This window comes from Gopherus flavomarginatus, chromosome 10, assembly GCF_025201925.1.
Source record: "Gopherus flavomarginatus isolate rGopFla2 chromosome 10, rGopFla2.mat.asm, whole genome shotgun sequence".
Taxonomy (NCBI): Eukaryota; Metazoa; Chordata; order Testudines; family Testudinidae; genus Gopherus; species Gopherus flavomarginatus.
The window spans coordinates 13,769,148-13,795,613 of NC_066626.1; the positions used below are offsets into that span (position 1 = coordinate 13,769,148).

A 26,466-nucleotide genomic window follows, 5' to 3' on the forward strand; every position below is an offset into this window, starting at 1 on the left:
TTTCACTTACTTAACATATAACATTTTTGGATTAGTCATGTTTTTGGTGTTTAAGTAGCGGTAGAAACCCCCTTCATTAATGGGTTGCCAGAGCGTGCTGCTCCCCCATTGAAGGCTGTGGGTCGGTTCTCAATTCCCACACATTCCCCATCATAATTCAAGTAGCAAACAGGAATTTTAGAAGCATCTGTGCAGAAACGAGGCCCATTCTGCTTTTGCAGGAGGATACTTCAGTGCATGGGGAAATTACAAGCAAGAATAAATGTTCCTTTCTTGTACATGCTTTTGTACTAATCAGGACCTTTGGGACACAATAAAAATAGGATGGGTTACCAAACTACAGCCTGTGACGTTATCCTGAAGGCTGCGTCTGTGTGAGATGGCACTGCCAAAAGACAGTGCTTTGTGGATGAGTTAATGCTGCTCCAAGTTACTGAAGCACAGAATTCCAACTGCAATGCTTCCTCTTTCATCTGTTGAAAAAGGCAGTGCAAACCTGAGGGTGGGGAGGTCATTCTTATTTGAATGAAAGGATCATTAATTCCCACATGCTTTATATCCTTCAGGAATGCACATTTTCATCCCTCTGGTTTTATGGGGTTGTTTTTTTTTTTTGACCCGGCTCACAAAGATTCTGACCAGCATATCCAAAAGGGTTGAGCTGACTGAAGATTTGGTCCACAGAGTGAAATTCTGCCCTGGGATGTGTGCACACAACAGATTGAAACCTTTGGGTGAACTTCTGACCTTATCCAGCCCCCAAGGGATTTTTGCCGTTGCCTCCCGTGGGGCCAGGATTTCACCTTATTGGAAGAGCAAACACATATTGGCAGTCAGAATTTGCATCCTACTGTATTCCTAATTTCTTTAACTCTGTCTGGACAGATTTTCCCTGCTCCAGTTAATGTAGCTCAAGTTGTTCAAATTATAGTAACAAAAAGTAGTGAAGGTTTCTTATTAACATCTAACACCAAATTTATCTTTGGGATCAACCCCGCAGCTGTGCTCACCATCGTCTTAACCATGATGAATCTGAAGATACTGATCTCTGATTGACAGTATAAAGATCATTGACCTGCTTACAGCACATATGGCAATCAGAAAGGCAAATTGAAAAGGCTGGAACTTGAAAGGGGCATACTGCAGTACATGTTCAAAAGGAGACATACTGGAAAAAAGGCAATTAAATCTTCACCAAGGCATCCGATCTGTCTAAGAGGAAGTTTAATGTATTTAGAGTTTTTAAAAAACTTACAATGTGCAGAGTATTATTATTATTTATTTGAATGATCATAACTACGAGCAGCCCAGTCATGGACCAGGACCCAATTGTGCTAGTCGTCGTATAAACACAAGACAAAACACTAGTATAGTTATTTGTTATTTGAATTATGATAGTGCTAAAGTGGGATCCTATTCTGCTGGGTGCTATATAAACATACAGTAAGAGACCATCCCTGCTCCAAGGAGAGTATGATCTAAATAGATAGGGCAAATGATGGGAGAAGAAACAGAAGGTAAGTGACTTGGCCAACGTCACACAACAGGTCAGTGGCAGAGTCAGGAACAGAGCACATACCTCCTAGATCCTACTCCAGTGCCATATTGCACTACATTTCTAGGGGCTGATTTGTCGGTCCATGTACCCCCTCGTTGGTTAGACTCTGAGATTACTTGAGGTGTTGTTTTGTTGACTACAATTGGTCAGGAAATTATTTTTTTCCTCACACATTTTTTTTTCCTTGAAATGTTTTGGGGATTTCATTGAAAAGCTGAATTTTAAAACCACTTTTAGTTTATTTTTCCAACCCCCTTCCCAAAAATTGCCCATGAAAAAGAAAACTACTGGTGAAGATTTCCACGCCATTTAAAAGTCATTTTCCTTCAAAAAAACATTCTGACAGAAAGTTTCCTACCAGCTCTATTGTTGATTCCTAGAACATTTTGAAAACCTTCTTGTAGAACGTTTGGATGTGGAGAGATCCCAGCTGGTTACTAGTGGAGTTCCTCAGGGTTCAGGTTTGGGACCAATCTTATTTAACATTTTAATTAATGACCTTGGCACAAAAATTGGGAGAGTGCTAATAAAATTTACAGCTGACACAAAGTTGGGAAGTATTACCAATATGGAGGAGGACCAGAATATCATACAAGAAGATATGGACAACCTTGAAAACTGTTATCAGCAGGAAAAAAAGTTTTTCTAAGTCATCTTAATTAATTAGCCTCTTAGAGTTGGTATGGCATCTTCTCTGAATGTGTATATATATATATATACTCTTCTTCTATGTTCCATTCCATGCATCCAATAAAGTGGGCTGTAGCCCATGAAAGCTTATGCTCAAATAAATGTGTTAGTCTCTAAGGTGCCACAACTACTCCTGTTCTTTTTGTGGATACAGACTAACATGGCTGCTACTCTGAAACCTGTCATTTAAGTTAAGGGCCACCATTGACACAAGAACAAATGGATATAAATTGGCCATCAACAAGTTTAGGCTTGAAATTAGACAAAGGTTTCTAACCAACAGAGGAGAGAAGTTCTGGAACAGACTTCCAGGGGGAGCAGTGGGGACAAAAAGCTTAATGGGCTTCAAGATCTTGATAAATTTATGAAGGGGATGAGATGATGAGACTGTTTACAATGGCATATAGCTGATCTGCGACTGCTAGTAGCAAATATCCCCAATGGCCAGTGATGGAACACTAGATAGGGAGGTCTCTGAGTTACTACAGAGAATTCTTTCCCAAGTATTCACCTGAAATGCTCAGGGTCCAACTGACCACCATATTCTCCCAGATTGCCAGAGACCTTGGGAGTTTTTTTGCTTTCCTCTGCAGCATGAAGCACGGGGTCACTTACAGGTTTAAACTAGTGTAAATGGTGGATTCTCTGTAACTTGGAGTCTTTAAATCATGATTTGAGGACTTCAGTAATTCAGCAAGAGGATAGAAGTCTATTATGGGGGATGGGCAGCGTCCATGGCCTGCAACGTGCAGGAGGTCAGACTAGATGACCATAATGTTCCCTTCTGGTCTTAAAGTCTATGAGCCTAAGACAACAGAAAGGAACTCCCCTTTCCCCCTAACAGCTGAATTATAGCCCTCTAATGGGTTTAGTTTGTTCACCAGGCCGTCTATGGGTGGACTAATTTCAACCCACAGCCAAAGCCCTAATAGCTCCCAGACATTACTCTAGTATTTTCACAAGCATCTTAGTAACACCATGCCTTTCGGGCTAGTGTAGAAATCTAAGATGATTTGACTCATAATTGGTTCAGGCCCACTAGAACAGCAAATTTTGAATATTGAGGGATTTGCTCCCAAATGGAAATTAAAAAAAGTCTCGTATACTCTTCGTCTAAGCAGCAGAGTCAGCATCAAATTATTAGTCTACTCTCAACAGCAGGAACATCTGCTAGAGTTAGACATGGCATTTTTAATTAAAGTCAGCAGCGAAGAAGCTCATGGTTCATCAGTTCTGCTTTCACTGTATGAATCACTAAATCCAAAGGGCATGTCTACAAAGGATTTTGTCCGCATGCACTCTCTGAAACCGAAATAGAAAAATAGCAAGTTAAAAAGTGACTAAAATGACAGATTATTTGCATCTACAACCACGGGTTCAATCACTCATTGAAAATCCCAAATTAATTTAAGATCTTTGAGATATCTATGAGATTCATCTTTTGGTCGAGTGCTGTTTTTTTCTTCTTTCTGTGAATATAGGAGGGACAAGAGGAGAGATTTCCCGTATAAGGCTACAACAAAAGAAAACATAACATGAACTGCTCCTGACACACACACACAGGAGCGCTGTCAGCTTTTTTGCCGCCCTAGGTGGCGGAAGGTCCCACCCCCAAAATGCCGTCCCCTACAGAGGTGGCAGAAGGTCCCACCCCCGAAATACCACTGACGACAGGGGCGTTAGCGTCCTAGGCGACTGCTTAGGTCACCCAATGGGTTGCACAGGCCCTGCACACACAGACACACTACAAGATGTAGTTTCAAGGCAAATCTAAATAATAATTTCATAGGAAACTTCTAAAGCTTTCACAACACTCAGCTCTTCTGGGGGTTCTCTCCTCCAATTACTGATCAGCATTAATGAATGGCAGATAGGCATTTCATTGTTCTTATATCAGAGAGGTAGAAGTGTTAGTCTGGATCTGTAAAAGCAGCAAAGAATCCTGTGGCACCTTATAGACTAACAGACGTTTTGGAGCATGAGCTTTCGTGGGTGAATACCCAGTTCGTCGGATGCACGTAGTGGAAATTTCCAGGGGCAGGTATATATATGCAAGCAAGAAGCAAGCTAGAGATAAAGAGGTTAGTTCAGTCAGGGAGGATGAGGCCCTGTTCTAGCAGTTGAGGTATGAAAACCAAGGGAGGAGAAACTGGTTTTGTAGTTGGCAAGCCATTCACAGTCTTTGTTTAATCCTGAGCTGATGGTGTCAAATTTGAAGATGAACTGAAGCTCAGCAGTTTCTCTTTGAAGTCTGGTCCTGAAGTTTTTTTGCTGCAGGATGGCCACCTTAAGACCTGCTATAGTGTGGCCAGGGAGGTTGAAGTGTTCTCCTACAGGTTTTTGTATATTGCCATTCCTAATATCTGATTTGCGTCCGTTTATCCTTTTCCGTAGCAACTGTCCAGTTTGGCCGATGTACATAGCAGAGGGGCATTGCTGTCATATGATGGCATATATTACATTGGTGGACGTGCAGGTGAATGAACCGGTGATGGTGTGGCTGATCTGGTTAGGTCCTGTGATGGTGTCACTGGTGTAGATATGTGGGCAGACTTGGTATTGAGGTTTGTTGCATGGATTGGTTCCTGAGCTAGAGTTCCTATGGTGCGGTGTGCAGTTACTGGTGAGAATATGTTTCAGGTTGGCAGGTTGTCTGTGGACGAGGACTGGCCTGTCACCCAAGGCCTGTGAAAGTGTGGGATCATTGTCCATGATGGGTTGTAGATCCCTGATGATGCATTGGAGGGGTTTTAGCTGGGGACTGTATGTGATGGCTAGTGGAGTCCTGTTGGTTTCTTTCTTGGGTTTGTCTTGCAGTAGGAGGCTTCTGGGCACACTCTGTTGATCTGTTTCCTTATTTCCTCTTGCGGGTATTGTAGTTTGGAGAATGCTTGATGGAGATTTTGTAGGTGTTGGTCTCTGTCTGAGGGGTTAGAGCAGATGCGGTTGTACCTCAGTGCTTGGCTGTAGACAATGGATCATGTGATATGCCCGGGATGGAAGCTGGAGGCATGAAGGTAGGCATAGCGGTCGGTAGGTTTTCGGTATAGGGTGGTGTTAATGTGACCATCACTTATTTGCACCTTGGTGTCTAGGAAGTGGACCTCCCGTGTAGATTGGTCCAGGCTGAGGTTGATGGTGGGGTGGAAGCTGTTGAAATCGTGGTGAAATTTTTCCAGAGTCTCCTTCCCATGCGTCCAGATGATGAAGATGTCAACTATGTAGCGTAGGTAGAGAAGGGGCGTGAGTGGACGAGAGCTGAGGAAGTGTTGTTCCAGGTTGGCCATAAAAATATTGGCATATTGTGGGGCCATGCAGGTGCCCATAGCAGTGCCACTGATCTGGAGATATATATTGTCATCAAATTTGAAATAGTTGTGTGTGAGGATGAAGGCACAGAGCTCAGCAGCCAGTTGTGCTGTGGCATCATCAAGGATACTGTTCCTGACAGCTTGTATTCCATCTGTGTGTGGGATGTTTGTGTAGAGAGCCTCTACATCCATACCGACAAAGTGGGTATTCACCCACGAAAGCTCATGCTCCAAAACATCTGTTAGTCTATAAGGTGCCACAGGATTCTTTGCTGCTTTTATTGTTCTTATAGTAGAATTTTACCACACCATTTAAGAAGAACTGAAGCACTGTCACTTAGCTGGAGCAGATTTCTCTTTCCTGTTATTGGCGGTCTTGGGAGCTTTCACGCAAACTCTGAATGAGCTTTTATCTTTAGATATAGTCCCAAGGCCTTGACTGGTCAGAAGGCAGGTCACCAGGAAGCATTCTGCCACAGATACACAATACCTCCTAGGGCTCCCTTGTCTGCTGCATGGGCAGATGAGGCCATAACTTTACCTGCTCCCTGCCCTCTTTCATCCACTGACTCCCTCGCCCCACATCCCTTGCACTCTCCCTGGAGCTAAGATCCACGTAGCTCATCTAACACAATCTCATAGGGCCGAGTGGGAAGCTTTACATAATTTTTCATAGGTGGAACCAGGCCCTGCAGGGATTCTAAAGATGCACCATATGAACCATTGTGAGCATTTCTGTGGCGCATCTTTAAAACTGCTGCAGGACCCAGTTCCACCTTTGACCTGGTGTTTTTGAGAGGGAAGAGGAGTTATTTAAAGACCTGCTTGGTACCTGATTTAAAAGGGAAAAACTCTCACTTGTTTATAGTCTTTCAGTGTGGGGAAAGCAACCTGACTTGTCAAACATAAGGATAGTTGCCTTTATTTATCACTATCATTTTTACTGTGCCTGGTGCTGTTACATGATGAATAAAATAATAATTGTAGCTTTACTGAAAATCAGCTGGGGAACTTTGCTTAATGAATAAAATATCAAGTACTGGGGTATTTACGTAAAATGGGCATTACCACATGGGCAGCGCTCTGTTTTAGCACAAGGTAGAATATGATTTTCCCTTCCCTGTCAGCCAGGAACCTTGGCAACATACTTCACCGGGAGCTTTTCTTTGAAGAACCACATTGTTAAGAAATCACATTATCAATTTAGCAAGGCTAAGAGCATTGTTGTCTCAGCAGGATATGGAATACTTGATTCATGCATGTATGGAACTTGACTATCTCACTATATCACACCACTACAGAAACTATTTTACTGGCTTTCTGTCACGTAACAAATTGATTTTAAAATACGTGGGCCTCATATAGGCCAGAATTCCTTTGGCTGTACTTTAAATACTGCACAAACCAAATTTAGTGATCTGTTTATTTTTTACTCCCCTGTTGTCTGCAGCGTTTTGCTTCTGACTCGCCAACTGTCTGCAGTAATTCACTGTAGAGACAGGTGGTTCTTATATTTTCAGTGTCTGCACGGCCTTAACCTTACAAAATTAGGGATAATGAATCACTCACGACTTCTATATATATCCCGAATAAAAATATTTGTTAGCTCTTAGCTGCCTGGGGCAGTGGTTTGTCTGATGTCTACCTTAGTTGTAAATGTTTGTAAATCTGCAGATAATGTTTCTGCACAATGGGGGCTATGTACATATATACTGATTTATTGGGAAGGACTCTGAGCATATTTCAACTAGTGGAAGGGAAGATGAGGTACTTAGCTGTTTTATTGTCCTATACAGTATATTGGAATCACATATTTTTCTAATGTAAATGCCAAGTTCACAAAAGAACTCTATGGATCATATGTTGTTTGTAGCCTGTGCTGAACATTTCAAATTGAGATTACTTGTTAAAAGCTCATTCTTGGAGGAGGACCTTTAGCAATGTTCTAATAATTATAACTTGATCAGCTGGACTTCCATTAACCCTCCAGTTTTTGTGTATTGACCATATGGTGCATAAATCATAAGAAAAAGGAGAATGAGGCAAAAGATCAGCTTGGCGACTGCTCATATATAGTGACTGAGTCAGCAAATAGAACCTTACTTTAATTCTGGATTCTTATCTTGGTTTTCGAGTTTTGAGGAGGCAGAGCCTCACCTCTGCTCCATCTCCTTTGAGACGTGGGAAGAAAGGGGATGGGGAGCTGCCCTAACAAGGCACTGCCCTTGCATAGGGGACCTCCACATGGCATAAAGACATCATTAGCTGTTTTTCGACTTCCATTGCTGACCCTGCTGGCACCTTGGCCATCCAGGAGTGCGTGTGTGCTAATTTCAAGAGAAGCAGGGGCTGGAAGGTACAGCCAGAGCATACAGTAATCCTTGCCCTGTGGTTATATATTCCTTAGAGTTCAGGCCTGCTCCTCGAGTGTGCCTGCACTCTGCTAGATTCACCTGGGCAGAGGAAATAGGGGACTTTCTGCCAATCTTCCACTGCCTTGATCCTGAGGGCAATCCCAGAAGGCTGATAGAACTTGCGCTGGCTAGAATGGGGCCTCTTGGGGTGTTGCTGCTGTTCTGTCTCACCGATGGCTCTATTTCTCCTGCCCTGCCCATGCTGAGGCTCACCTTGTGATGTGTTTTGGTTTTAGCCTAAGTCTGTTCATCACTGTGTCACTGTTTGATGAGGGCAGGAGAGAAATCAGGGCTTTACACATCCATGGTTTTTGTCCTTTCCTGTTGTGTACTGGATGTTGTAATTTCTGCTGATCTTGCCACTGCTTGGAGCAGTACAGACAGCATCATGGGAAACACTAGCATTCTTCCTTACTAGCCCCTGGGGCGTCTCTCATTCCACTAGCAGTACCTCCTCCCCATCACCTATATGCGCTTTTTCTTTTGGGACACTCTTCCTGAAGTAAGATGGTGGCTGCTGCATATAGTGGTGAGCTCTTCCTCCTTGCCCGCTAGTGCCACCTGTTCGAGGCCATTGCATGACGTGACCTTCCTGCTCCTCTGCAGCAACTGGCACTGTTGCAGCACTAGCTTCATCCTCATCATCTTCTCTCTCAGAAGAAGACACTCAGCCATGACTCATCCCCGAAGAAAACCTCCTGCCTTCCAGAAATGCTGTCCTGTTCTGCATCCGAGCGTCCTAGTGAACTGGGACTCAGGAGAGCTTTGGGGGGTGGTGTGTGTCTATTCCTGGATCTGCCACTGGGTGACCTTGTGAGAGTGCTTCAGAAGAGCTAGATAATAATAATAATCGGTGCTAGAACAAGAGCATTCATCACATACTCTGTATTCAAGAAGCTGCTCCCTAATCCCTGGCTTCCAACTTTTCCCAATCAAATCATGCAAATAAGATTGATATTGTGGTATAGCTGTTCAGGGAGGTCACTCCCTGCCAGAAATGCCATGTGAGACAAAACTATGCTGGTTGATGGCCTGTTGCCTTAGCTATGCAAGGGATCTAAACTTCTCTTCTTAAACTTTTGTTTTTGCTTCCTCTCTTGGTATGACTAGATCATTTATTCACTGCGGGTGAAATTCAGCCATGAGGCAATGGCAAGCACAAGGTTAACACACCACTTAAATCCCACCACTTGTGATTACAGGCAGTTACTAAAGGAATACTGCTCAATATTATTAACACAGCGGGATGTGTTTCCCAAGCCCCAGAAACACAAGCTATTACAGAGATCTAACCACACTTTTCACAGCTGGAACCTAGCACACAGATGTGTCTGCCACACTGCCAATGGCAACAAATGGCCTGTATTTTTGCAAATGCAGAATGAGGTGCAGGTGCAAATCAGAGTGCCTGCATCTTTAGCTCTGTGTGTTGCACCTGCATTTTAATAGCCAATGCAGATTTTGCAGATGCCAATTACACTTGCAAAAGACAGGTCATTGCTTTTTTATATCAGACTCTCAATGCATCTTCATTGTTTCTTTCCTCCCTGGAGCAAATGTTATCTCAAATACAAAGACAATGATTACCTTTTCAAAAAGATGCATTGTTATGTTCCCTGATTTATCTAGGGCAACCTAGATAAGGAGGCATACCTTTGATTTATTGAAGCCTGAATTTGCTAAGGTTGAAATTCATGGGGTGATATTTTAGCCTACCAAATTTCAAATTATTTTGGATGTCACTAAGGACATTTTCTCAGACTTTGATGATGCTCAGAGATTTCTAGACACCAGATTCTCTGTGAGGCTAAGAATCCTACCCTAAGTGGAGCAGCAAACTGAAAATGGTGCTCTAATTAGTTGATTTGAAGATGATTATTTAATCTTATGCAAATTGTTGTGGAGGGCTCCCCAAAAAGCACAAAATATCCCCCCAATCTGAGGAGCTACTGTTTGATTCTTTGCCAGTAACGCCTTAGACACATTTACAGGTGCTACATTTTTGTCATTTTGCAGGAATACACATTTGGCTCCTGTGTTCAGTCTTGCACCTTCTTAAATTAACTGCTGAAACTACTGAAGCAAAACTCATCTTTGCTGTGTAAGGGAGAGAGTGAATAAAAAGGGTTCTGCTACAAATCTTTGTTAAATACCACAGAAAGATCTGCTGCTAACATTTCCAAACACACTCAAGAAGAGAAAGTGCTCTGATACCAAAATGATAGGTAAGGTATCGGAATCTGAATTGAATAGGAATTTTTTTTGCTATACCATTAGCCCTAAGACTCAACATGCAGGCCTTTAAGCATGTGCTTAAGTGTTTTGCTGGATTGACCGAACACAGTGCAGTTTCAGTTATCCAATCTCTAACTATGGTTGGTAACATTGCTACAGCAATGCATACCTTGCATTTCAGCCCTTACTTAGCCCTAAGCCCAAATATTTACAGATTTGGAGTATCTCTAAAATCATCCTGAAAACTAGCTTCTCATGTTATCGGGAAAATAAAAGGGGAGAATTAGATTGAAGAAAGGACCATATCCCTCTTCTTAGGGATCATAGTTGTGCTTTTCCCTGTGTTGTCCCACAAGCTAGCTGCCCCTTCTACTAAAAGCGAAATTTCTCCACATTAAACCTGAAAATTGAAGAAGCTACTTTTGAGGGTATGGGGGAAAAAAACCCAAACGAACTCATGAAGATATGTTTTAAACCCAGACTTACTAGTCAACAGAAATTCTCCATCAAGCAGCAGTTAAAAGTACCAGAAACAAGAGCAAAAATTTGTTCCCTAACAATTAAGTGTTGCAATATATTGCAACCACTGGAGAGACTGTCAATAAAATAAAGGGTTTATGGCAATAAATGCCATTTTATAGCTATTTTATGGCCCCTATTCTGGAAGGTACTTAAGCATTTGCTGGAACTACTCATGTGCTTAAAGTTAGGCACGTGCTTAAATACTTCCCTTGAGGAGTCGCCATTATGGGGAGTTCCATTTGACAAAGTAGTGTATGTGATCATAAAGATTGTAGGTGCTGAGGCACTGGAGTCACAAACTTTGTCTTAACAGCCATGGGCCGTTTTGAGTGTTAACTCTCAACGGCTCCCTTGATATGAATTGAAATTACTGCCTGAGTTTTGATGGAGCTGATTGCAAAATTTTAAAGTACAAAGGAAAATGGAATGGGTGCCAGGGTCCGTGTGCCAAATGAATATTTTATTTGTGCCCAAGCAGCTGCTGAAACACCACTGAAATTTAAAACAAGCTGTTTGTACATTTTACTGACAGCTGTTTTCCATGATTTTTGTCAACCACATTTTGCTGCTTTGCATCACAGAATTCTTTTATTATGAAGTTCCCCCCCAAAGAATAACTTGCTTGCTTTAATCACATTTGCTCAGAGATTTATGACTTGATGAGTATTCACTGGGAGAGTTTCTCGACATGAAATGTCAGTGAGCCTGTTATAAATTGCTTCTGGCATTTCTACTCCATCTCTGATTTGGCTGGGAGTATTTCTACTCGAAAGTGATAAATTTCTGCTATAACTGCTTTATGTGCTTCAGTAATTACACTGTGCAGAAAAGGGGGAGGGAGGGGCTTCTACAGCGATATCCTTTAAAAATAGCAAGCAGTAAAAAGCGGTGGAATGGGTTGAACTCTGAAGTGTTAGTGAACAAAAAACAATGACCAGTGAAATATCTGTGCCAGATTGAATTTGATAAATGATCAGGAAACAGAAGAGATACAGAAACTTTTAAGGCCACTGTGGGAACATCTTAATATTGCCGTGTCCTGAGGATGAACATTTTTGATTGGTTACATATACAGTAACTGAAAGACCACTGGCCTTGGCTGCTACCTTCACTCCATCTCTGTCCATAACCTTTCGTGCTTGATTGAGTCTGCAGAGAGTCTTCCAGGCTGGAGAATGGCACCAGTTTAACGATTACAGCAGAGCCCACTCATGCCATCATTACAGTATTTAATGCGTTGGCATTTCCATTATGAACTCCATATTTTAAACATTTTATAACTTTCCTCAGATAGCTGGGTAACAAACCTTTGGCATGGGCAAAGCAAGTACAGTGCCACAGGGTGGAATTTCATGATGGTGCTGTTAGGTCCGCACAAGATCTTGGCATTGTCCTTGTCATAAACAGAGTATTAAGGGTTAATGTCTCTTATACCTGTAAAGGGTTACAAGCAGGAAACTGGACACCTGACCAGAAGACCAATCGGAAGACAAGATACTTTAAATTCGGGTGTAGGGAAGTTTGGGTGTGAGTTCTTTGTCTTCTCTCAGAGGGTCTGAGAGAGACCAGACATTACTACAGGCTCACTAAGTTTCTTTTCATATAGTAAGTAATATAGGTGGTTTAGGCTTTTTAATTGTTTTACACTATTTGCATTTGTGGATCTGGCTGGTTAACTTTTATATGTGTAGTTGCTGGGAATATTTTGATTTGTATTGGTACTGGTGGGAAGGTCTCTTTCTGGTGTCTGTAAGCTATAAGACCCTGTAATATTTACATCTTGAAGTTACAGAGATAATTCTTTACTTTTTCCTTTGTTTTATTAAAAGATTTCTTTTTAGAGAACCTGATTGATTGTTTTCACTCTGTTTTCCTTGAATCTGTTTGCCTCTTTGTGGAAGGGAAGGGAGATGCTTCTCTGTATGGTGATTTAAGAGGTTAGATCAGTATCTCAGGATAGCCCAGGGAGGGAAGTTCTGAGAGGGGGAAGGTGGGGGAATGGTTATTTCTCCTTGTTTTAAGAACCCAAGGGATCTGGGTTCTTGGGGTCCCCAGGGAAGGTTGGGGAGGCCAGAGTGCCCCAAAACACTATATTTTTGGGTGGTGGCAGCCTATCAGATCTAAGCTGGTAATTAAGCTTAGGGAAATTCATGCTAGTATCTCATTCCTGGACTCTAAGGTTCAGATTTGAGAAAGAATGCTAAGACAGTCCTACTGAGCAAGACTGAAAACTCATCTCTCTGATCTGCCAACTTGTTTTGGTTTCCTTTTCAATGTCTGTATAATGTGTGTACTATATGTGTGTTGCATCCCATCCTACTACATCTCTCAGCCAATGAGGTCATCCGTTAGCTTAAATGGCAGAGTCTACACTGGGGAAGGGGGGGCGTTGTCGATATAAGATACGCAACTTCAGCTACGTCGACTCCGCTTCCACCTCTCGCCATGGTGGACTTCCAGAGTCAACGGGAGCACGTTTGGGGATTGATATATTGCATCTAGATGAGGCGCGATATATTGATCCTCGATAAATCGATCGCTACCCGCCAATCCAGCAGGTAGTCTGGAGGTACCCTGTATTTTGGTAATGGAAATCCAAAGTTAAAACCAGTTATGAGGGTTGTTCCATAAAGAGAAAACATAAGAAATTCGGCCTTCATGGAGCTTCCGCTTCGAATTCTTGTTCAGCGCTTGCTGATTCTCCATGCAAAAGTAATGGGGCAATACTATAAGACTTGCTTTCATTGCTATTTCCTGACATCATAGTAGCTGTACTATGCAGTTCAAAAGGAGAGAAATGTTGTGGCTAAATTCAGCTGCCTAGTGATACTCAATATACCTTCAGATCATTGAAAACATATTCAGTATCCCAATAAGAAAGGGTTGCCGTGATGTCTTCAATTAGAAGAACAAGGTGAAGAAAATAAATAGAGAGGGCTCAGTTTTCATTTTTCATAAGAATTTGTACATTGACATGTATAATGAAATATCCCCTAATATGCACGTAAAATCTAATTAAAGTGTCCTACAGAACAGAGTATGTGGCCATGTAGATCCATTTATCCGATTAAACATTTGCCTATAGAGCGCACTGAGTATTCTAAGTGAGAGAACTACTGAGGTTTGAAATAGGTTTGCACAGATAGCTGTACGTATCCTTATCAAAGCAAGAGGCAAGTGAATTACAAAATGGCATTACTCAGCAAAGGATTCATCTTTTCTATTTCCCTTAACTGAGAATAAAAATTCCCCCTGCCTCCCATCTATTCTACCTTCGAACGAGAAGTTAAAAACTGCTATATCGCTAGCAGATTGACGAGGTACTGGCATGGAACTGGACAAATTTGCAACACTTCAGATAGGAGGAGGAATGGATTGGGCCAGATCCATAACTGATGTAGAAAGTAGCTTCATTGCTTGCAGTGGAGTGGTGCCAATATAAACCAGCTGAGGACTTGGCTGCAAGTGATCAATGGGCCAAATGAAATATACAAGCAAGGTTAATCACAATCCAGACAGAATTGCAGAAAATTAACTGTGTACTCCTTTTCTCTCTCTCTTTTGACAGCTGAATGTGGCTTCTCACGTGCTACTGCCCTTGATCCAGCTGACTAAATGTTTTTCCAGCTTAAAAAGACATTGCCAAATGGTTTAGCCTCTCAATTTGAATGGCTTTATAAGAACACTCTCAAAGGCTACACATTTGACAAACATTTTGTTTTCTCATATGCTAGAAAAGACCATGTGATTGTATAAAATATTTAATTATTTACAATATAGCTATGTTAGAAAAAATAACTTTCTACCAAGCATTGTGCTTGCTACTGAGAGTAGTTCCATTAAGGTCACCTGACTTGATTTTACTCTCTATATAACTTGGTGGAATTCAATTATTATAATATTATTATTATTAATAATTATTGTTAATAATAATAATTAATTATTATTATTAATAATAATAATAATTAATAATAATACTTATTATTATTATTTTATAATTCCAGCAGACAATATTGCTATGTATTTTGTATGCATTTTAAATATTTGTTCATACATTTAAATTTTTACAGTTTTGCAAATGTATGGGTTTCAACATGTTTTATGGTTTTTATCTATTTACATTTTCACAGTTGCAGGAAATTAAGGTGAGTGTCAGGCAATAGGGGGTTCAGACAAGTAATTAATGACAAATGCTGAGATTCAAAAAGTTAAAGCTTTTTAACTGTTAAACAGGTTGTTACGATCACATCAAAATATACAAATACCCTTAAACTCTAGTGAGTTCTCAAGCAGCATTTTTCTTACTGTGCCTATGTGTAAATTTTCAATTTCAATGGAAATATTTTTTCATCAGTTTGTGTATGTGTGGCAAAATCAACATTTACCAATCAATACTGAATCCTTCCAAGCCCATCTATCCAGAACTGAACTTGATGTGGAACAGAATCAGAACTGTTGCCTTTAAAAGGAGTAGAAAACTTACCACTAGAGACATGTTTAGCAACAACTTACCACTAGAAACAATGCTTATAAGCAAAAATCGTTCCTTGAGACTGTAATTCTTGGTCCTCTCAGGGCAACAGTTAATATTGCCCGTCTGGATGAAATGTAATGGAGCCCTCTTTGCAGCTTTCCTTGTGTGTTTTTTGCTTTCTTCAAAACAAAGGCTTCAATGTCTTTTTTCCTCAAATTAATTAGTTTTATTTTACTTTTTAAATGAACACAACTCGAGAGATGACAGGGAACGGGAAATACAGAGACGTGGGAAGGCCTTAATATTTTAATATATAAAGCAATGAACAAATAGCCTAAGGAAATCCATAAAAAGCTAGTTCTGTTTTCTGAAGGAAACCTACGAACTTGTTCCTGTGGCAAATCACTTTACAGCAACTCTGCACAAACAAATACAAGTGCCTGATCCTGCAAATACTACTGTGAGAAATCAGTCCCACTGATTTCAGCTGCACTGAAATCAATGGAACTACTCTCAGTAGGAAGTACTATGCTACGTACTATCTCTTTGCATTACTGAGCTGAAAATGCATAGGCCAGTGCACTGTAAATTTGAGTACACTAGTAATATTGCTATTTCTTGCATGCAAAATGCCAGCCCTGCTTCATGTATATTGCTGTACCTTGTGCTGCAATTCTTTAACCGAGTAAATTGTATAGTTTTGACACTGTAGGAAGTGACTTTTTTCAGCTGCTGCGACACTTGCAGTTGGTTTAAATGGCCCAATCCTGCAAACATTTACTAAAATGTGCAGTGCTTGCCAAACGGACTGGTTGGACTAATGTTGCTGGGAGATCATGCTCTCAGATTTGCAGTTAGAGAGCTCCCATATGCAGAAAAGGCTGGCCTCAGCCCTCCTTTCTTTGAACCTAGTGGAGTCGATGAGGCTGGAGATCTTCACAAGTGATGAGGCCTGGATGAGGAGTGGGGCAGACAGAGGGGGCCAGGGAATTGTGGGCTGTACGCTGCCCCCTTCCCAGCAGAGATCACAAAGGAAATCGTGTCACTTTTCCCACTGAGTTTCCACAGGGGAGGTGTCATGGTATAATTCCCCACTCTGAACCTTAGCGTCCAAAAGATGGGGACCAGCATGAATTCCTTTCAGCTCAATTATCAGCTTAGTACTTGCAGCGCTGCCACCAACCAGGAATTCCAGTGCCTGGTACACTCTGGTGCCCCCAAAACCTTGCCCAGGGACCCCCAAGACCCAGTCCCTCTGGATCTTAACACAAGGCAAGTAAACCCTTTCCCTTACCGTTGCCTCTCCCAGACTTCCCCTCCCTGGGTTACCTTGGAAGATCACTGTGATTCTAACTCCTTGAATCTTAAAACAGAGAAGAAAATTCACCTTCCCCCCTCCTTCTCTCTCCCCCTCCCAGACTCTCCCTGAGAGAGAAATTAATCCTAATATAGAGAGAAATTAACCTCTCTCTCTCCCTTCCCTCGTTTCTCCTCACCAATTCCCTGGTGGATCCAGACCCAGTCCCCTGGGGTCTCACCAGAATAAAAAAAATCAGGTTCATAAACAAGAAAAGCTTTTAATTAAAGAAAGAGAAAAGAGTAAAAAAATCTTTGTAAATTTAAGACGGAATATGTTACAGGGTCTTTCAGCTATAGACACTGGGAATACCCTCCCAGCCTAAGTATTCAAGTACAAAGTAAAATCCTTTCAGCAAAATAACATTTGCAAATAAAGAAAACAAACATAAGCCTAACTCGCTTTATCTACCTAGTACTCACTATTCTGGACATATAAGAGAGTGTATCAAAGAGACTGGAGAGAAACCTGGTTGCATGTCTGGTCGCTCTCAGAACCAAGAGAGAACAACCACCAAACACTAACAGCACACACAAAAACTTCCCTCCCTCAAGATTTGAAAGTATCCTGTCCCCTGATTGGTCCTCTGGTCAGCTGACAGCCAGGCTCACTGAACTTGTTAACACTTTACAGGCAAAAGAGATATAACGTACTTCCATTCCATTAACTCCTACTATCTGTTTATGACAGCCGGGAGGACCCATAACGATTGACCCACTGCAGCCATGGTCAGCTCTGCCGCCAGGACTATGGAGCTGTGCGGAGAGCCATGGCCCAGCTGCTCCTGGCCACCATCCGAGCCCCAACAGTTTGCGGTGTGCAGCCCTGTGATGGTGATGGCCACAACAGCGAAGAGAAAGTCTCTCCTCCCACAGAGAATGAGGGAAAGTGTGTGTGGGGGGGTGTCTCGGCTCTGCTCCCCCAGAGTGAGGGGAGTGCAAGGAGCAGGCTGAGCCCTGACCCCCGGGCAAGGAGAGTGGAGGGAGGACGCTGCGCTCCGACCCCACCACAACACGGCAGTGGACGGGGGAGTCTGCGCCCCGCCCCCCGGGCAGCGGGTGGGAGGGGCTGGAGTCTAGGCCCCGCCCCCCGGGAAAGAGGGATCCAAGCAGGCAGTGACCCTCCTGGCGACTCCACCCCGCCGTTCCCAATCCCTCCGGCAGCGGCTCTGGGGCGGGGCTTCGCGCTCCCCGCAGCCCGTGCGCGCGCCCGGCCACGCCCCCGGGCCGACCCGCGCATGCGCCCTGCTTCGGGCGGGAGTCAGCGGTTGGTTTGAGCGGCGGCCGGTCCTGTAGCAGCGGGAAGATGTGGGCTGTGCTGCGGGCTCGCTCCGGGAACCAGCCGGCACCGGCAGGGAGGGCGGCTCCCGCCCCCGCCCCCGCCCCGCTCGGCATGGAGCCGCCCGCCGGCTGCTGGGACAGCACCCGGGCCGCCCTGCGGCAGCTGGAGGGGCGACTGCGCTGCTCCCGCTGGTAACCGCGCCTGCCCCGGGAGACAGACACCCTCCCCGGCTCCCGCCCTTCCCCCCGGGGACAGATCCCCGCCCCCCTCCCCGGCTCCCGCCCTTCCCCCGGGGACAGATCCCCGCCCCCCTCCCCGGCTCCCGCCCTCCCTCCCGGGGACAGATCCCCGCCCCCCTCCCCGGCTCCCGCCCTCCCCCCCCGGGGACAGATCCCCGCCCCCCTCCCCGGCTCCCGCCCTCCCCCTCGGGGACAGATCCCCGGCTCCCGCCCTCCCCCTCGGGGACAGATCCCCGCCCCCCTTCCCGGCTCCCGCCCTTCCCCCCGGGGACAGATCCCCGCCCCCCTTCCCGGCTCCCGCCCTTCCCCCCGGGGACAGATCCCCGCCCCCCTCCCGGGCTCCCGCCCTCCCCCCCCCCCGGGGACAGATCCCCGCCCTCTCCCCAGCTCCCGCCCTCCCCCCCGGGGACAGATCCCCTCCCCCTTCCCCGGCTCCCGCCCTTCCCTCGGGGACGGATCCCCCCCGCGGATCCCGCCCTTCCCCCCGGGGACAGATCCCCTTCCGCCTCCCCGGGATCCCGCCCTTCCCTCGGGGACGGATCCCGCCCGTTCTGTCGGGGTAGAGGTGTACGTGATAAGAACTCACGCTGGTGTGATCCCACATTACCTGACACTCCTGGCTTCCCTTCAGAGTCCCACTGGGGCTCCGTGAGAGTCTGGCTAGCCCGTCTGTTGGCAGGCCTGAGACCGAAGTGGTGTTAGTGCGTAGGAACTCAGGGAGACAGGAATTTTACACTGTTCTGTCCTTGAGCACTTAGAATAAATAGTGAATAGCCCCGGTTCCATGGGCACCCTTAGTGCTGCCTGTTAGAGCACTTCTGACCTCCTGACCAGACATGTTAAACCATCTGAAACTGACATCCTGTCCTAGTGGAGGGTTCTATAATGTTGAGGATCTGCTGTTTCTAATGTAATTGCATTGCCATAGTTAGGTGGTGTGACTGTCCCAAAAGGACGCCCTCAGAGGGAGTTGATACCCTATAATGATTGTGTTGTAAAACTGCAGTAAAAATGCCCTTGACTTTCCCAGTACTTGGCTTCTGTGTTAATGGACTTATACATCCCTAGAGAGATTAACAATGAGTAGTGCTAATGTAGTGAAGCAGAACTGTGTTTACTTGTTTCAGAAAATAGCTGTTGTCAGCTTGCTCTGCTGCTGTCTGGGCAGAGCCTAAGGAAGTTGATTATACAGTAAATGCATCTACATTGGAATCAGAACCATGCTAGCTGTCAGTGGCATTAAAAAGCTATTGCTAGCAGGGTTCTATAATTTCCCTGATTATTATGGAAGGAGACATTTTATGAGAGAACCATGCTACTTTCTACTTATTCAGTAGTGTGATTTATAACACTGTCCTCAAACAGAATATCTCAAACCAATCAGGAAAACCATGCTAGAGTCCTGCTAGCAATAGCCGCAGGCACAAATGCACATCCCTTAAAACTAGTTGATTCTTTCTTCTAGGAGCTAAGAGTTTTTAAAATCATTACTGCTTTTCTTCCTCTCTGAATAGCATGAACATCCTTAAGGAACCTGTGTGCTTGGGAAAATGTGAGCATGTCTTCTGTCTGTAAGTACCATATTTACTTTATATGCAGCAGCTGTAAAGAAGAGGACCCTAGTCCTGCACACAGTTATGTATAATACCCTTAACTTTAATATCTGAATAGTTCAGTTGACATCAGTGGGACTGTTTTACATGTATATATGTTTTCCTAGTTTGGAGACAGTAAGGTCAAAAGAAAAAGCTGAACAGTTTTAAAAGAGATTAATATTTGAAATTCATCCTGTCCTTTTTCTTATAGTCTGTTCTATGGGAAAGGAAGAGCTTGGGGAATACAACAGGGAAAATTAGATGTGTAAATTTTTTTTTTTTTAAAAGGAACTATTAGCTCTGCCTGATTGGGTCTTCAGAAGAAATCACAAATCTTGTAATTAAGGCCTTAGTCCCACAGAGATCTGCCCATGGAGAGCTCCTTTTGGCTTTGGTCCAGGTGGGTGCAGAGGTCTCTCTGCAGGGAGGTTTTAGCAGGATCAGTGCCTATATATTTAGGGTTTTAGTTTACAGTTCATTGAGTTGTGTTTGTAAAAAGCAAATTCTCTGAACTGAAAGGCTGAAATTATCTTCTTTGTATTTGAATTGTAGTGCTGAGAATACCAATGGGAGTCTTTCAGTTACAGGAATTAGTTTGGAAAGATTCAATAATTTGTCCATGCTGTATACCCTCATCTGAGAGGATAATGTACATATTGGACAGGCAGAAGTTTTGATAGGTTTTATTGGCATACCAAAGCAAACACAAGGAAGGGATAGCTCAGTGGTTTGAGCATTGGCCTGCTAAACCCAGGGTTGTGAGTTCAATCCATGAGGGGGCCACTTAGGGATCTGGGGCAAAAATCAGTATTTGGTCCTGCTAGTGAATGCAGTAGGCTGGACTGAGTGACTTTTCATGGTCCCCTCTGGTTCTATGAGATAGGCATATTTCCATATATTTATCCAACTAGCAGGAAAGAGAGAACACTTTTTGTTTTCACTGTCCAGAAATTCCTTTGGAGCATGCAGGATCAGGTTAGAGCTGGGAATATATGCAAGTCCTTAGCTTAACAGTTTACTTGATGCCAGTTGTAAGACAATAATTTGCATTTCACCATAACCTCTTGTTAATACAATAGACAATGTGCCCATAAAGGTTATGTGGTCAATATATTCTCCCTCATGTGAGGCTCTCCCTTTTCTAGTGTGGGTAGGAGAGTGGCAGACACCAAACATCATACGTCATTTGAAAGCTTATTATGTCTATTTTAAGATGAGGCATGATATGACGCTGTCACACAGTGTTTTTACCATAGAAATGGGTATAAACAATGATACCATCAACTAGTTCAAATATTTACATGCACTTCCATTGGTTTAAAGACTCAATATTGGATTTTGTGACCTCAAAGCATCACAACAATGATCCAAAGGATAAAACAAAATCTGATAATATATTTGCACAGATATCATTGAAATGTAATAGTGCTGATGACATTTCTGGTCAACTTCATTATAATTTTGTTCATCGTGATGATCTTGGTCAACAAGATGGGAGTTGCCACAGTCTTTGTTTCCTTGGCACGTATACAATACTGTGCCGGGAAGATTGTCCTGACTACAGACATTGTTGATTGTGCAATGACAGATACTGGTACAGACACAAATAAGGTCTTATAGAAGCTTAGATGCCGCTGGGCCTTTGAAGAATACGGGAAATAGTTCATTATTCACATTTTTCCATCCATCTTGCAATGCTGATCCAATATGTGGTTTCCCTCTGTTGCATAGACATCCAGATTTTTGTTTAATAAGATGCCCCTTTGACATGCTCATCAATACTGTCATCATGTGGCAGAAATTTGGCCAATGACTTGTCCTTTTTGATCGCTAGTTTGAGGTGCAAGCAATTCAGGTCTCTGGGGGTCTCCTTTTCTTTCTTGCTCTGGTCATACAGCACCGCTATCCAGTAGTTTAGCATGTACTGAGTTACAGCAGTCTGAGTCTCTTTAATAATATATTGTAAGGACTCAGTGTCTTCAGACTCAAACACCTTTTGAGTGTTAGACAATGTTTCCTTGACAAATACTGGAACTGCAAGAGTACCTCCTCCTGTGCAGACTAAACAGACAGATGAGGCATGAGTGTATGAATGGTAAAATAAGGTAATCTCATAACAGTGTTTAGCCCACTGGGTTATCTTTAGTCCATGCATTATGCTTTTCCGGGACGATGAGTAAACATCCTCCCCATAAAAAGACAAAAAGTGGGGGAATGTAGTAAGTGCAGGCCCTGATAAAGGCCCAGTATGAGGCCTGAGGCCTGAACTAAAGTAATGTCAAGACTTAGCTAAAAAGCAAAGTCAAGCTGTGAGCTGAAGGCCGGCTCAGTTCACAGATGCTGGCAAGGAAAGGGCTGATATTGCATAAACATATATTCACCTAGCATAGCGAAGTATAAACACGGTACCAGAACACCTTATACTGGAACATTCCACAGATAAGAAAGAACAGGCCGACCCATCCCAATGACAGGAGCAAAAGGGTAATATGATGGATAGAGTTGTTTTGATCGAACCAACATGTACAAGGTGAGAGGCGGCACTTTACTACGTAGAGGGGTTGTACCTTACTGCGTAGAGGGGCTGCACCTCAATACGTCAGGAGTGATGTGTAACTTGTTTGTACCTGTGTATAAAAATGTATCCCTGGGGCGATGTCTTGGTCCGGCCGAGGGGGCAGTGGAAAGTCTCACCACTGACTGAGCCAAGTCCATTGCCAAGAGGCACTTTCTCGTAGTATGCCCTGAATTAGGCTAAGAAACCTACAGGGAACTGCCATTGTGTCCAAAATCGCAATAAACCTAGCAGACGTGACTTTGCACCTTACTAGAGTCTGTGGTCATTGGGGGTTCTCGTCGGGTCTGCTGTATCAGCTATCTGCAGAGCTGGGGCAGCACACAGGGTGAGCTCACGCACGCAGCCAAGTGATACCAACAAGGAGAGAGCAGAGCACCACACCGGTAGCATCTGACAACACACCTCTAACAACACTCCTCACTGATCATGCCATTTAAGAAATGAATAAAGTTTCAGAGCACTCAGATCCTCAAACGCTAATGTCAAGCCATATAGAGCACAGTTGAATTACTTACCAGCAAGCATTTGATCTGCAGTACAAAGCTGCATAAACATCAGGCCTGAGCATCTATCTACTCTGCAATGTTATAGCCCCACCAGCCCTATTCAGCTGACCTGGGCTAGCTGCATCTGTCATGCAGGTCTTTTAATCCAGTGTTGCGTTAAGCCTTAAGGGTCTTGATGGGGAAATGGTAGCAAAAAACATTTTCTGACTCATCAGGGCTAGTAAGTTAAAGGGCAGCAATTACACACTTTTCATGGAGCTTCAGGCAATATCTTTCTCCATTTAAATCTGTTAAAAAGATCCTATAGTGACCTACTTCCACCATAGCCACTGTTTCCCTTCCAGACGTTGTCTACAATGTCTGTAGAACCTCACATACCTCTTAAATCACTGTCTCTCAAGCTCTATTGGAAGCCTTTCGCCATGTTCCATTTACACCGTTTTACCACACAGTAGTTGATGCTCTGCAAAATAATCCTCAAATTTAGTCTTGGTCAAGAGACTTTACTATGTGTAGGATATATCATTGTTTTAATAAAAGCGGTTTTGAGAGGTGGTAATATGGATCATTGGGGAGTAGTACTAGGAATCTTTAATTTAATTAATTAACTGGTTGTCAGACATCTAAAACGTAGTAATTTAGTTTTGGATAACCCCACTCTAATTTGGAGAACAAATCTTCTAAGATATTTGGACATTATTACTGAAGTAAGACTTTTTTTTAGAAAAGCTTTCAGAACATCAAAAGATGCTGTAATCTGTGTTGAGGGTCTGGAGGAGTAACCAATGGGCACCTTAGCTTTTGATAAAAGCTGCTTTTTTTCTCCAGGTCTTGTTGCTAGAAAGCAAGTAGTCTGTATTGCTGATATAATCCAAATAACTGTATCATGGTCCTTTATTTATTCAATGGTGAACTAGTTTATTACTCATCTGTGCCTTCTGATCATCATTTTTAATCCGTTTCCTGGGGTGGCTTATTCCTGCATAGCGGTTATTTGTTTTGTTGAACTTTATATGGTGGTTTAGGCTAGTCAAAACAGTAGTTTGTTTCCAGACACACCAGCAAGAGGTCAGGTCAAAGTCTGACATGAGGTTATTCTGGTCCACAACCAAATAGAGAAAACTATTAATATATTAAAAGAGCAGGGAAAACGGGTGACAGTGTTGTATAAATATAAGTGTGAAAGTAAGTAATCTGCAGTAATTGTGTCAGATGTTGGAGATTTTTTTATGGGCTGTGATATTTATTATTTGAAAGCAATCCCTGTAGTATGATCTGATCCAGAGTAACTTCAGTGGGTTAACTACAGTGAATGGATGTTATGCATCAAGATAGTGGAATATATATGGGAATGTACAGATACAGATTGACAGACCCTACCCTGAACAGTTTGGAACCTTAAAAATGCATAAGTCAGATACAGCGTGGAAGAAAAATCCCCATCTGTAACATGGGATAATAGTTTCTGAGGCAAAGAGAGATTTAACAGCTCAACTTCCAAAATACTCAGCACCTGGCAGCTCCCAGTAAGAACAAGATCAGCTGGGCTCTTTTAAAAACGTGGCCATAAGTGACTTGCCGAATGTCACACAAGGAGCCTGTCTGAGCCAGAAATTGAACTGAAATCTCCGTAGTCTCAATCCAGTGCTTTAACTGCAAGACCACTTGTTCTTTCAAAAACAATGTGAAGTTCATGGGGGAAGAGTGTCAAAGATACAGATGTCAGGCATGTAACTGTCATTTGTGCCTTTGAAAAAATCTCCCATCTTGAAATTAACAGAGAAATATACATTAGTGTGGTGGTTTCAGAGAGACTTTCAAAACCCCTCAGTGTTGGTCTAACTGCTCCCATTGGAGTCATGTCATAGATCAGGCCTATGGGGACTTTGTGCATGGCAAGCCAGGGTATGAATCTAGAGAGCACTAGTCCCATAACATGAGATAGGCGCTTTTGAGAATCCCACCTGATAACTTGTATGGTGGACCCTAAAGTCTTTTTGTCAGAGTAATCAAATGAGTAAGTATAATGATGTGGAGGAGGATGGAAAGGTACTACTTGGAACCTACAAGTTTGGGTTTAAGTGACCTTTACTAAGCACACTTGTTTCTCCTTGAGCTGTTCAGAGATAAATGCTCTGAAAAAAATAAAGAGATTAAAATAATTCTGACACCTCTGGACTCCTGGGGGACTTCTTACTGGGAAATGTTGAGAGGTGTGTAACTTAACAGTACCAAGACAGTTTTAACAACAGACAGGTGAAAGTGATCACTTACTATTGATTGGATTTTCTATCACATTTGTAAAAAAGAATGCTGTTGAAAAACTGCACCTTTTAGTTGAGGAGACAGAAGAATCCAGAGTTAAGCTATTCAAAAATGTAATGCCCTGTTAACAGAAATAATGTGTAGAAGTGGAGCTTTGGAATCTTTTAAATTTTGATTAACATGGGTGAGTGTGAGATTCAAAAGTTTATTAAACAGTTTTGATGACACATCTTCCTGATAAGACTTTTGGACTTGGCTTGCTTAATTCTGGCTTGTAATTGGCCAGGCCAAATATTTGATTTCTTCTTCTGCTGTGGTAAGTGAATGTTAAGTAATTCTGGTACTCCTTGCAATGTCAGCTTTTTGGTATTAAAATAAAAAAGACTTGCCTATCAACTACTAACATAGCTGGATGCTGAAGTCAATGTGCCAGTTTACTTGTGTGGAATGACTTGTGTTTATACATGCTTGACTTTCAGAGCTTGTGTGGGTGACTGTATTGGCACAGAATGCCCAGTGTGTCACACTCCAGCCTGGGTGCAAGATGTGCAAATAAATAGGCAGCTAGACAACATGATCCAGCTGTGCAGCAAACTACGACATCTACTGGGCGAAGACTTCACAGGTAAGACAAGACCTCGGTCTCCTCACATTGTGCTCCCTGTTCAAACTTGGGTCAATTTCATATGCTTTCAAAAGATGAGAGAACTGTTTTTTTTGTTTAAGATTCTGAAAGGTTATATCAGATCACTCTTGGAAAATCTGCATTTGAACGGAACAGTTGCTGGGTTTATCTCCTTGTTCAGATCTACCTAGATCCTTATTAAACAAAGGGAAAAAGTCTAGAATTGCATTAGTCCACAATTCATTAGAATCTGTCTGCTAAGTTTAGAGTTAAAGATATGTAACATTCCCAAGTCACATGACACAATGAATTACAAGTACGAAAATGGTGAGCATTGTCATGTCCTATACCATATATTTGTGTGTGTGTGTAAAGTTCTAAGGCTTAATTCTTCAGTGAACCCTATACAAGGCAATCTCACTGAGGGTGCAGGGTTCTTTTTACTTACTATCCTCACATTGTTGCAGCCCGATGTGTAATGTGTCCATTAGTTTTCAGATTAGGTGGTTATATGTGTGAAATCTCATGCTTTCTGCTTCATGATGGGGAGGGAGGCGAGTCTCAATTCTCTTGGATTGTCAGAAACCAAAATGACACAACTGTACCTATTCTCTGTTGTGGAAATCTGTCATTTCTGACAATTGTGGTAGTGACTATGCTACAAAACTGCAGAGTTGCTGATCTGGGATTTCACTTCCATTATTGCCTTACCAAACTTTTGGCTGATTGACAAAGAAGGGAAGATTGCGGCAAAACGATTGTAGGCGAGTCTCTTGAGTCGTTCTCACATTTGAGAAAACATTCATTTAGCTGTCA

The 26,466-nt window shown here is 42.9% G+C and overlaps 1 protein-coding gene across 1 annotated transcript in view; it reads left to right on the forward strand.

Annotated features, from left to right (window-relative positions):
* The first annotated feature begins 17,835 nt into the window (after positions 1-17,835).
* Positions 17,836-26,466, forward strand: part of BARD1 (BRCA1 associated RING domain 1) — a 67,662-nt gene continuing 59,031 nt past the window's right edge. Inside the window, exons 1-3 of the mRNA XM_050916130.1 lie at positions 17,836-18,033; positions 19,596-19,652; positions 25,505-25,650. Of these exons, the coding sequence (XP_050772087.1) occupies positions 17,867-18,033; positions 19,596-19,652; positions 25,505-25,650 (370 nt within the window). The 5' untranslated portion in view covers positions 17,836-17,866. The remainder of the gene's footprint in view (positions 18,034-19,595; positions 19,653-25,504; positions 25,651-26,466) is intronic.